The sequence below is a fragment of the Heptranchias perlo genome, chromosome 27 (assembly GCF_035084215.1).
Source record: "Heptranchias perlo isolate sHepPer1 chromosome 27, sHepPer1.hap1, whole genome shotgun sequence".
Lineage (NCBI taxonomy): Eukaryota > Metazoa > Chordata > Chondrichthyes > Hexanchiformes > Hexanchidae > Heptranchias > Heptranchias perlo.
In genome coordinates this window covers 15,494,202-15,507,951 of record NC_090351.1, presented here as the reverse complement: position 1 = coordinate 15,507,951, position 13,750 = coordinate 15,494,202, and the positions used below count along the sequence as shown (strand labels likewise).

At 37.9% G+C, this 13,750-nt stretch overlaps 1 protein-coding gene across 6 annotated transcripts in view; it reads right to left on the bottom strand.

The window, feature by feature from the left end:
• Positions 1 to 13,750, bottom strand: part of LOC137344427 (protein phosphatase 1 regulatory subunit 12A-like) — a 211,413-nt gene that overhangs the window by 156,142 nt on the left and 41,521 nt on the right. For all 6 annotated transcript variants that reach the window (XM_068007389.1, XM_068007392.1, XM_068007388.1 and 3 more), the window contains exon 2: positions 1,683 to 1,813. In XM_068007389.1, the coding sequence (XP_067863490.1) occupies positions 1,683 to 1,813 (131 nt within the window). The remainder of the gene's footprint in view (positions 1 to 1,682; positions 1,814 to 13,750) is intronic.

Here is a 13,750-nt window from a genome sequence, read left to right as displayed (position 1 = left end):
CAAGGATGGCATATGCTTTTTTTTTAAAAAAAAGCAGCCTTCTCAACTTGTCTGGCCACCTTCAAAGAGTTGTGTATGTGTACCCTCCAGGTCTCCCTATTCTTGCACCCCCTTTAAAATTGTACCATTTAGTTTATATTGCCTCTCATTCTTTCTACCAAAATGCATCACTTCACACTTCTCTGCATTAAATTTCATCTGCCATGTGTCTGCCATTTCACCAGTCTATCTATGCCCTCCTGAAGTCTGTTACTACCCTCCACATTGTTTACTACAGTTCTGAGTTTTGCATCATCTGCAAACTTTGAAATTATACCCTCTATATCCAAGTCCAGGTCACTGATACCAAAAAAAGCATTGGTACTAATACTGACCCCTGGGGAACATGACTGTATACTTCTGAAAAACAACTGTTCACGACTCACTTTCTGTCCCCTAGCCTATTTTATACCAATGCTGCCACTATCCCTCTAATCCAATGGGCTTTAATTTTGCTAACAAGTCCATTATATGCTATTTTATCAAATGCCTTTTGAAAGTCCATATACACAATATCAACCATCTCTGTTACTTCATCAAAAAACTCAAGTTAGTCAAACACGATTTTCCTTTAACAAATCCATGCTAATAGTCACTACAGAAGTGACCATATCACAACTTATTTATTCTAAGAAACAGCTGTGTTTACTCACTAATTCACACCTTATTATGGTGCACTGAATGTAATAAAAGAGCCTTATTGAAGCAGGCTTCATTTTAATATTTTATATTTTCAGATGAGAATCCATCACCAAAACCTGCATGGCTAGTCAGGAGGTTTCCCCCATTAAGGACCGACTAAAGTAAAGAGAAAACTCTTGCCTATCCAGTGAATGTGTGCCTACAGTTCATCAGCTATAATAAATGGTGCAGATTTGAAAGATATCCAGTAAATATAGACCTCTGGTAACACGTGCTATTTTTTGTTGCATTTTTCTCTTTTTTATTGCTGTTTCAATTATCTTTAGCTCATGCTGCAGTGTGAATTCTAACTGTCCTCTCTCTGGCAGTCTTTAAAACTATAAAATACAAATTCTACTCAGCAGCCACTCAAGGCCAACTAACTGGAACTGAAATAATCTTTAATTTTATTAATGCTACCATATTATAGCAGCCATCAGGTATAGCGCGCCAATTGCGTTCGCACAAATATCCGGAGTGAGAGTTTTTTTTTCTAGTTCCTAGCCCATTTTAGCTCTCAAGACAAAGATGTGAAGGATGATCAGGCATACTCCCGCTCCCAAGGGAATGTCTCCGTGCCAGCCAGCAACCAGTATTCCTGCAGAGGCTGTTAGAAGCAAGTATCCAAGTCACTTCGGTAAACAATCACTAGTATCAGCCACACAGGTTTTCCAAGCTATAGGAAGATGGATTAGAAAGGATCTTTAGAATGAGAGTTATTTTGAATATTTAAAAAGAAAACATTTCATAGCCATCTACTGTGCAGTAAATGCAGGGCTACTGTGGTTGGAACACAAATAAAAAAAAAAAAATGCACATTCATGATAAAACATCCCATATAGTATATCGCTCGTTGAAAAAAAACGGCATGGAGGTATTTCACATCCGAATAGAAACACACTTGTAGCATTTTTCTCCCTTGCATATGACCACAAAGCTGCCCTATGCAAACTTTCACTTACTCAGCTATATTTATATATCCACAGGATGCCACAGCATGCAGCGGGGTCCAGCCCTCATTATCCGGCTGATTGGTATCTGCACCATGCTCCACCAGAAACTTCACCATTTCAAGGTTCTCATCTATGCAGGCCTGTAAAGCAAAAAAGAAATTTAGCTTCGCCATCAACATATTATACCAGAAATTGAAAGAAAATGGGATTTCTTTTTCCATTAAAATAGGAATGGTCAAGCAACTAGTGGATGCAATAAGCGACAGTCCTTTCACCTCTCCAAATGTGGGTTGAAATCAAATCATTACACAGGAGGCAAATAATACCCTCCAACACCAATAATGGCAAGTGAGATAAATTTGGTCTGACAATCTAGAGCACAAAAGTGACTATAATGCTAATTGGCACTTTTATTTAAAAAGCATAGTCCCAAATTGTATAATCTTATGATACTTACTGACTGCATCAACTTACCAGGCCAGATGACAAGTGTAAAAGAGGTAAACAACATTCGGGGATATTTGAAACAATTAAAACAGAACTGAAGAATGGTAGATGACTTTTGAATGCAAGCTCATTGATATTGGAGCAAACATGTATGTGGTAGGATCTCTAATTACATAAACATTTGTTGTTTCTTGTTCCAATCTGCTCAAAACTGATATCACAATTTATATCCAGTTGTTCTACTTGTCAACACAAGTTTTATATAATCTTGTATAGATTGGTGAGGCCACTTGTGCATTATTAGACTGGTGCATCCAGCTAACAGATTATAGTTGAGATCCTAAATAAAGTATTCAAAACTAAACATTGTCTTATGACATTCTTCATCAGCACAGTTTAAAGATTACAGAAATTATTTTGCATATTGGTGAAACTTTGATAAGACATTAAGTTCTTGACTTCATGGCCAGATTTCAGACATTAATCATTTACTTTAAACTTGTTAGAAATTCTAGGAGCAGACCTGGTAAACAAAAATACCTGTATTTTTGAAACAATGCAAAACTTTAATCGTACATTTCTACTCATTTTGGGAGTTAATAAATTCACTCCCACCCAGTTGCCACCATTACCCAAACGAAATCAAAATGATGTGATTCAAAACATTTAAGAAAAGATACATACATTACTTCCATCTACTCAGGATGACAGCTCTGAATTACAGCCATGGTGCAATTCTAAATATATCTTGCGTTCCAAGAAATTTCAAGTAAACCTAGACCTTCCAACATTTGTTTTATAATTCCTCGAGCCTCTCTGCTGGTAACAATATCTTTGTTGAAGAAATTCCTTTACTGCAGCTGTTCAACACAGGTTCAGCTACTCACCAAAAAAAGCTACAAACCAACACTGCAACAGCTTTTTTTACATTACAAATATGGTCAACATATAAAAACACTACAACAATTGATGAGCAGATTTTAATGTACAGACGAGTCCGGTTAATTGCAACCGCAGATTGCAATAAAACTGGAATTTCTATAAAGCGAAAGGCAACATGAATTAAGGCTGGTCTAGTGCATTGCAACCTTTGTTTGCCTAATTTCTTGCAGTATGACATCTTAAAAAATTAAAGAAAAATGCTCACCTCTCATTTTTAGGCACGTTGGCCAATGAACCCAGATTATGAGGGGAAAGCCTCACGTTCAAAAGTCTTGTTAAAGCGGGATTTCTGCACACTTGCATAGATGCGGAAATTGCAATAAAATTAACTTTACACAATTGCAAGTATAGAGGAATAACACTGGGCTATAGAAATGGTTGTACTAGATCTGGAATTGCAATTAAGCGATATGGGGGGGGGGGGGGGGGGGAAGTGATTAAGCCTCAGTTGTATCCTTTGAACTGGGAAGGAGCATCAGCTTTCCGGTCTAGAACTTGTGTGCCCTACTTTTTTGAAATGACTCAGCTTTTCTTGACATGGCGGGGGGGAGGGAGAAAAAGAGAAGAGAAAAGAGAGAGGGGGCGTGGAGAGAATAAAAGGAACTAATCCAAATATTTAAAGAAACACATTTATGCCAATTGAATATTTACATTCAAAATGCTTCCTTCAGAAAAGATAAAATCTTGGTCAGTTCAAAAAGTTGAGTAATCCACTCTCCTTGCATTATACCCACATACCAAGGGCAACTCTCAGTAGTATCCTATATCCCACAAGAAGGAAAGCCCAGTTTGTTGCCCAGAGCCCATGCTAAAATAAGCATGCTTTGGCTATTTGGCCCATTGAGTCCATCTAAAGCAATCCAAAACTAGTTCCACCGACCTGCTCTCTCCGCACAGCTCTGCATCATCTTCTGCTTCATCTATTTATATCCACTTTTTCCTTAAACAATACAATGATCCTACCTCAACTACACCCTGTGGCAAGCATTCCATACTCCAATAACTAAAAAAAATTCTCCAACCTCTCTTTTCAACTCCCAGCCAGAAGAAGTGGCCTTTCTTTATTCACCGATAACCTAGGAGTCTCATTTCCAGTTTTTCTTACACAGTGTGCCGCTAGTCTGTTACTGGGCATGCAAGAGAGCTAATAAGATGCAGATCTACATTTGGCACTCCTTCAAACAGCAGCTCTCAGAACCCATAAAAATCCAGGTCCTGCACAGTGCTCTCCTAATTTCTAATGCCATCTGCATGAGCACCCCAACGTTAACCAACTAATCTAAACTTACAAGAATGACTCCTAATGTTGGGAGAGGGAGCTATACACTGCATCACCATTTTCACTTACCAACCAAAACAGAGTGCTGCTTAGAGATGAGAAAGCCAAGTTTCTTGGCTCCACAGAAAGTAAACAACCTCAAAACACTGGACAGGAGAATACCCTTTTACATGCATTCAGAATGGTGAAGCACTAGAATACAACAAAGGAACAGTGTTTTTCCCTTGCTTGAAATGCAATGAACTTCCGGTAGGAATTTATGATAAAGGCAAAAGATACTAGTAAAGTGGTCACACACACAGTTGTTAGACACTATGTTACTGTATCTCTTTAAATCTCCTAAACCTGACCATGATTGTAAGCATACAAATGTAGTTATAGATCATGGATTTCTAAGACTGTATATTAAGATTTTGAACTGATTTTAAGAATAGTAGTATTAAGCTGGTTGCAAGTGACCTGACTCAAAAACCCTAAAACGTAGTTAAGGTAGTGCAATAGCATTGGCTATTAAGTGTCATTAACAATAGAACTTTACAAGTTTAGAGTACAGATGGGTCATTCAGCCCATAATTTCTGTATCAGCATTTCTAGGGCAACCCAAAACTAATCCCACTACCTCACTCTCATCACATAGCACAACAATGTTCCTCTGCTTCAAACATTTATCCAATTTTATCTTAAAGGATTCAATGGTCAATACCTCAACTACTCCCTGTGTCAAAGTATTCCATGCTTCAACATTCTGCATAAAAAAAGTTGTCTTAGCCTCTCTTCTCACTATGTTAAACAGACAATCTCATCATCACCACTTACGAACCATAAGAAATTATTTTTCCCTATTCGTCCTTCAAATTTTAATAACCTCTTATTAACTCTCCCATTGGTCATCTCTACTCCACTAGAAATAAACCCAGAATCTCAAAATTCTGCTCATAACTATAATATCTCATATCTGCCATTATTCTGGTGAATACATGCTGCACGCTCTCCATGGCTTTACTGTCCTCTCCAAGTGGGAAGCCCAAATCTGCACTCAGTACTCTGGGGCCTAACCACTGTGTTGTACAAATGTACTACCTCTGCTTTTTAACTATACATCCCTATTTATAAACCCAATATACTATTGGTCCCTATTATTTAGATTGTTTAACATACAAGAAACTCAGTCATGCAAATGAACTAATACGGCATAATGTATTAAGCAAAGCAGCAAAAAGAAAAAGGTTACTTACAGTCGATAGCATAGTGTCAAAGCATTTCCTTGATTTCTCAGCTATAACAGATCACAGACTAATGTGTCCCATTCCAAAACCTAGGGATAGGAGCATTACTAATACCTACCAGGGAAGGTATACTGCAGCAGGACCAGAGATAGAGAATCCGTAGTTCTGACTGGTCCACAAAGGGTTCATGTGTGTTAAAAATCATGAAACTAGCAACATAAATTTCACAGAGACATACCAATGATATGACATTCACACGTAATGCATGGCATTACCCAAATAAAACTGTCTTTAGATTCTATAATAGTAGATCCTGTCAAAACCTTTTGTAAAGTTTAAAGCATTATCTTTCAACTGTGTAGGCAATAATGGAGCACACTTAACAGGCAGCTATATAAATGAAAAAGGATCATAAGCTATTTTCTATAAATGTTACAAATCTGTCATTCACCTATCATTGAAATGTTCTAGTTGCACGACTGAAGACTCAATGAGTTGGAGAATTGGCTTATTTTCAAAATAGTCTTTAAGATAGCAGATAAAGCATCTTTCAGCAACTTGCAATACTTTCAATGATCAAATGATACTTGGATTGTTATAAAGTTATTTAATTCTGTACAATATGGTATAATTTAACAGAGCATGCGTAGTATCTGAAAAGGTAATGACGACATATATAAGTGTTGAAACTCTTATTTGTACACATTGGAAAATCAGCGTTTCTTTTTCCAATGTAATCTGAATTGTGTTCAGTTATTAGAATGAAGATAGAGCCCACACAACTCAAAATACAGGACATTCATGTTAAATATAACTCATTTGCAAGAGATTATTTTTAAAAAATGACTGAAAACTACAAATTTAAGTACTCCAAATTGATTCCATACTTGTGCTGGCTTGTTGGGAATACCTATGAATAATTACAATATTAGCAATTTATTAGATAAAAATTAGGAGTGTATTAGTTTTGGATTGTTTAGTTCTCTTTTACTCAATTATAACAGGAGTCGTTAATTTTTCTTACATCAATTTGACATGACAGGATTCAATATATTTTAATACATGCAGCTGCAATAAGAAAACACACACACACACACACACACACACAAACACTTGTAAAGGCCCAAGAACCCATCACATACAACTCCCAACAGAATTCATTTACTTCTACTTTTTATTTTACAAACTTCATTCTGTACTTTGGACCACATGTGCTGCTCTCATCATGAGAAATTCTTGTGTACAAATGCAAATACCCCAACATTCTGTCAAATGTTTATCTACACATACAGATACATTACATATATACACACATATACATATATACACACACCAGATTGTTTCACACCCATTAGGATTGCGGCGTTTGAGCACAGTCTAAAATTACAGTGGGGTAATCCAAAAAAAATTTCAAATTTTCTACTAAATTTGCAGAAGTGAAACATTATTTTGTGTGTTTCTCTTTCAGCACTCCAATTTAAGATTCCCTTTAAGCACTAGTCTAACTTTGTGTTCACAGTAAATAGAAAAAAAACTAACCCTTTTAAGGGAGCCAAAAGGATAGGTGGCCAGGATCAAGTTCAGAGTGAGAAATACTGACAATTAGTACTTGGGTCTAAATCATCACTCTCGTGCAATAACAACTTTTAAGTAACCAACACTAAGAATCATCTTCCTCAAAGCAGAGACTTGACTTTTAGTTTCAGTAGAGTTGGACCTGGCAGTTTCCAGGTCTGAAATTTGGCCCAGTCTGAAACTTGGTGGGAACAACTTGGAATCAAACCTTAGAGAAGCTGCCAATATAAGAATCAGTAGAACACCACTGCAGCAGAAAACTGACCCGTTAGAAACGCATGCGTAAAATGCACTTCATTCAAGTGCAGGGACTCAATCTTTGGTAAGATCCATAGGTATTTTTAATACATTCTAAGATCAAACTCAATTTACTATTGGAAAACTATTTACCTACTAATCTGCAATGATTCTTTATTCTGGAAGAGTGTGTGTTCATCCACAATTGAACCATCACCCCTGTGTGATCATTTGCAAGAAACTGAATTCCATGTCCATAAACTGCAGTGTCGCACTGCTTCTCACTTTTCTGTTTATAGCATTAAAAGCTAGCCACTTGGTCTTAGAAACCGAACTAAAAGTATAACTGGCATTTTATGTTGTGCTTCTGGTTCTCATTAGAACTCGTTCATTGGAAAAATTTATCGTAGTACATAGTTTAACATGCATTGTACATGAAAACTCCTTAGTACTGTCCATAATCTAGAATGCCCATACACATACACGCACTAACATACGACCTAACAGAAATTCCATTACAGCAGTTTTCAAAACATCAAAACTTTAGACTTGATTCATGACAGCATCAAGTTTATTTTACTTAAGTCTAAACCTCTAGTTGTATACAGACATTACGTTTTGATTTAGACTAGGAAAGCTTAGTGCAAACAGGAAGTCAGAGTTACACCGGAGAAAGGCCAAGTAGGAAAGGGACGTAAAGAATCAAAGTAGGTTGCCCAAGAAGTCAGGGTGACAAGGTGGTTCAAGCATAGAAATATTAAACTCAACATCTTAGAACAGGTTATAAATTCCAGGCATGTTAAACGAATAGCTTAAATGTCATTATCATTAGTAACAAGTAGTTAGTCACTGACCCTCAACGCATGTTTGGGTTTTAAACTTGACTTTGCAAGCATACCATATAATAATTTCATTTAACAGTATTTCTAGTATCTTATGATACAAGTTTTCCCCAAACACAGTCCTTGCATTTCAGAGATGCCATGTGCTTTAGAATGTTAAATTTCTATTCAGATAATTTTGCTGTACAGTTTCAAATGTTTCATCCAGAGTCAGCAGAAGTCTATAGTCATGTTTCAGGATATTTTGACAGTTTTTATACAGAATTTTTTTTTTAAAAAAGGATATTTCAATATTTGGCTTTAAAGCATTCACACAAGTTTTAAAAAGGCATGGAGACAAAAGGTGCTTAAAATGCTATGAAGCTAGGCTTTGATGTTGTTGCCTTAAAAATTGTAAATGATGAGCAAATCGTTAATCTGTCACATTAATCGATAAACACCTCACATCCATTCTGTTGGGCAGTCTCTTGTCCCAGCTGCTTAACAGGGGCGATCTAGTAGGCCTTCCCTTCTGACTGTAAACAGAGGGCAATAAAAACAGGAATAAAGAAACACGACGTCAGTCAAGTTTTTAAAATTCAGAAAGCAGTGAGGGCAAGCTTTGGCCAGGCTCAAAAGAAAACACAGGAAGGTTAGTTAGGAGTTGTATTCATTAAATCAAGCACAATGGCCAACTAATATGGGGAAGTACAGCATGCTCTTTATTTTGTGACAACAAGTTGTACTGCTTGAACTAGGTGAATCTGATGTGAACTGTTACTCTGTATGTGTACAAAATTGCTTAACAATTCATATCAGAGAGAGAGCGCGAGCTTTTTATTAATTTGTTCATGGGATGTGTGCAACACCGAAAAAGGTGGTGATGGGCTTTACCGTCCCAGCTTGCAGGGACATTAACAGTCAACTGGAGTCCTGTGGAGGGTGGCATGTTCCTTGAAGCTTAATAATGAACCAGTTTTTACAATAGTCTGGTCATTTTTTATGATCACTTTTCCTGGTGCCAGCCCACAAATTACCAGATATATTGAAGTCAATTTCATAACTTGCTATGATGGGATTTGAACTCATGACCACTGGGTTACCGGTCATTTTCATTAACCACTGCAATTATCACATGCTATAATTAGTCAACAGAGGAGACATCTACAGTAACTTTTTAGAACTACCAATAGGTAGAAAATCATGTTACCACCAAAAATAACTAATCCCAGAGACAATCAGCAGAGGGAAAAACAGTGCTTGGGCATGAATTTTGTTAATTCACCGAGAATACCATAACTGGATTCTGTCTCCTTGGGCTTGGAAATTGGGGGAAAGGTTAAGCCACGTTTCACATTCTCAATTGCTATCTATAACCACTACTGGAGAGAAGGCGTAGTTAGAAGGTAAACAGAAAATTGGGCTTAGACGTAATGAAGATTTTGCGAACATTCACTGTTCAGACTCAAAGATCTGCTGCTTGGGTGAAATACTGAAGGCCTGCTCGGTCCATGGAACAGAACCTCAGATTGAGTCACCAATTTCAGGAGAGGGGAGGTGACAAGTCAGGGTTTACAAAAGAGTCACAACAGACATCTACTTCTGCTGAGCACTCCCCAAGGGTGTAGGAAGAGAAAGAAGGAATTGTAAAAACAAAGTGGTATTAAAAATCAAGAGTCCAAGTACGGAGCTATAAAATTCAAAATTTATAAATGATTTGCTGTTTAAAACTTAACAGAACTTTTGTTAAACAGTAAATACAAGTATCAAACAGATAAGTTAGGAAAGCAAAAATTAATTCCTAGCAATACTTTAAATAATTGGGGGGAAAAAAAGACAAAAAAGGTAGAAAAAGAAAATACTTGCAGCCAAGACACATGGAGACAACCAACATTCCATGATACAAAACCAAAATCTCTTCCCTCTCAGATGCTGACTGGTCTGCTGTTCTTTCAGCTTTTTCTGTTTGCGTTACGATTTCCAGTAGCTATAATATTTTGCTTCTTTCTTGTATAATACTTCTCTCCCAGGTACACCATCCTTGAAGAAGTTCTGTTCCTCTTTCACCATGATTTCTGTTTGTCTCTTTCCTGTTGTTCCCCATCAGTATTATCCCTTTCCCTTCATGATTTTAATCATGTATTTGCCAAGAACTACTACTTGGTTTAGCTTTCACTTTAACCTTTTCTACATTTGACAATGTCCACATAGGAGATGCAGCACCATTTCATGGATTTTCCATCCATGCCATTAAAGTATAGAAATGCACACCGTTTGAACTGGCAGCAGCTGAACTCAGATGTTCAGCTTAGAGCAAACCAGCGGAGCACAGTTTACAGCTGTTGGGACCTTTTCCCATCTATTTCTCTTTTCTGACTTGCTTTATCTGGCCCGAGCTGTTCATTCCATTCCCAGTTCTCATCTTAAAATTTATCTCAACTTAACTTTGTTCTTCAATTCATTCAATGCAATTCATCACAACATTTTATCAGGGTAGTGCCATGTCGAAGATCACAAATTATATCTATATTTATAAACAAGCGAAGAGTAGAATCTTTTGCATTCCTCGTGTCCTTTGCTCCAGACATCATCGGTCTACTCTCAAAACCCACCATCTTGCCCAACCTTTGATGCTGCAATGTAAATAAAATATTTAAATTCTAATAAGGAACATTAGCAGCAGCAAAATTTAATGTTTTTAAGCAGAAAATGAGAACCTGAACAAAAGAGTTAGTCAACAGGAACAGTAAGCAGATCTTTATACCTAAACAGGAAAAAAAAATGAAAATAGCAAACCACTAACTTAAGATGAAAGGAAGAAGATTACTTAACAGTTGTCTGGGAACGTGCCCACAATAAATCTCAACAAATCAAGTTTTTGATGACAAATCCAATATCAGCATGTTACAAATTTCTGGCTTCTGCTCAGTACATGTCCATGACAACACAGCTGAAATTGGGAATTTTTCCTTTGCCAAAAATAAATTAGTATTCTCTCTTCAGTGCACGCCCCACTGGAAGTATAAGTGGAGACATCAAGCATGAAAGACCAAATCAAACCCAACTGTGATACTGGAAGCATCCATGACCAGTTGGTGCACTGGCTCAAATATGACTACTTGAGCAAGGTATTGGAGGGCTCTGCTATCTGTGGATAGCATGTGAACAGTCACATCTTCAGGAGAGAAGGGGTGAAAAATAAGAAAATAGCCCATGTATCTTGAGCATATTAAAAAGGTGGCACAATGGAAGCCTGACTGTTCTGGATATTCCATCCCAACATTGAAAAACATTTAGATCATACATCAGTCTTCAAATGTACTGCACTACAGTACTCCATTTTTTTCTGCTAATATAGCTTATTGTCTTGATCTGGGATCTACTTAACAGTGACTACAATTCAAAAATAATTAATTGGCTCATGGCACAAAGGTATTGTATAAAGACTAGGATCTACAGAACAATCTCAAATTTGAAAAATATTTAAACTAAAATCAACTGATCAATATATATTCTTGCAAAATATCATCCCCTGCGCTACAGTTCCTACTGTAAACTTGAAAACCCAAGATAACTACTTCCTGCATAGCAAGTGTTACAACTGACAATGACTGCAAAAGACAGAAGATTTTAGTAAGAATGAAAACTGAATAATTACAAATGTCCCAAGTTTTGCTGCGGAAATATTTTACTCTCCAAGTCATAAGTATTTATAGCACTTCTATCACTGTTTATTTACCATGCTGGTAGAAGACTGGGGTTTGGGGGGGGGGGGTATGGGGGGGGGTGGAGAGCGGGGAAGGAAAAAGAGAAGAGGAATCTAGCAAACCAATAAGCTTTAAGGCCGTGCAATACATAATAATTCATCACCTCAAATTGCTCCCACCACATTCAACACCAGTACTTCACCCCACAATTATAAGCATCAAAACTGTCTCTCTTTCTCCTGACAAGCTTGAGAACACAAAATTGGGTTATTTGCATAGTTTAAGTCAAAGTGTGCAAGATTCCTGTCTTTGTGGGCTACAGGTCACAAAGCCTGGGAGGTGGGGTGGGGAGGGGAGGCACGGCACATGTTTATTTCCATCTTCCCATTAATTTGTGTATCGGTTCTCTAAAAATGAGGATTTATCCACCACCGAGACAACAGCACTAAAAATAGCCCTTCCCAAACCTCCAGGTCCACAAAACTCCAACACGACAAACCAGTAAATAGGAAGTATAAGCACAAATAAAACTGAGTTGCCTGGGCTACAAAGGATGGATCCTCATGCCTTAGGATCTGAATGTGGCCCCAGGCCACAGGTTGGACACCTTTGGTTTAAGTTCACATACCCTCATTACACTTCAATGCAATTTCAGCAGAAACTCTGTACAGCAACATGCATAAATGTGGCTTTAGGATAAAAACTGCATTCTATTCAACTTTTCTGCTTTGGAGGAGGATAGTAATAATAGAAGATCCATTTACGATAACAGCTAAAATTTACTCTCGTTTTGGAAAGTAGTTGCCAAAGCATAAAACAATTAATTTTATTCAAGTATTTGATGAACGCTGGCAAAACGCCAATCTAACATTTGCACTCTGAAGTGATTTTTTTTGTCACTGACTTTATAACTAGTTGTACTGCACAACTGCTCAAATACCTACAAAGAAATGTGAAATAGTAGCAGTTGTAGCACATAGTAATATGACACAAAAAGCTTATTGGCACATATTGGCTCAAGTATCAATTTTCCTTTTGGCATCAATTCACTTATCTCTCGTGACAACGGGGTTGTAACTGAAACAAAATAAATCTTTGGAGCCAGCATGCAACTTCAGTGCTCCTTGAATTCCCAGTTTCCAATTGCTTGCGTATTTTGGCTGCCGCTCAGGACCCAAGCCCATTTCTTCAAACTCCTTTTCTTTTCCTCTTGACCCCACTCAAGACCCTTCCCTACTGTCTCCACCCCTTCCTGTGGCTCAGGCATGCTTTCTTTCATTTCTCCCCTCGAGTACTTTGTCCCTCCTAATCCTTATCCCAACCCATTACTACTTCTCTACTTTTCTACTCTACTGCCATTCCAGGCTTGAATCCCCCTTGGATAAGTCCACAGCTATCCTTTGTGCCTCTCTTGCCATTCTTGGAAGGGCATATCAAGGCACCCATCACTGCCTCCTTGCAAGCAACATGAACTACTCCATCCTCCCCTCTCATCGACCCTCCTGCCCAACGCATCCACTCGCCAACCTCCTTCCTGTCCCGCTCATCCCAGCCACCCACCTTGGATTCTATCAGCAGATCAATAATCACCAACCCTCTCCGCATTTCCCTCCAGAACGTCCCTTCCCTCGCAAACAAGGCCCTTGCTATCCGCAAACTTAGTGTGGATAAATTGCATTGATATCCAGAGTTCGACTAAAACTTGGCTGATGGGTCTGGACATTTTGCCCCTTACTGAAGCCTCGCTGCCTAGCTGTGCTTTCCACCACCTGCCCAAACCACTAGGGTAGCCATCATCAAATCACACCTTGGCCTCTCCTCCGGTTCCTCTGGTACTGGCACT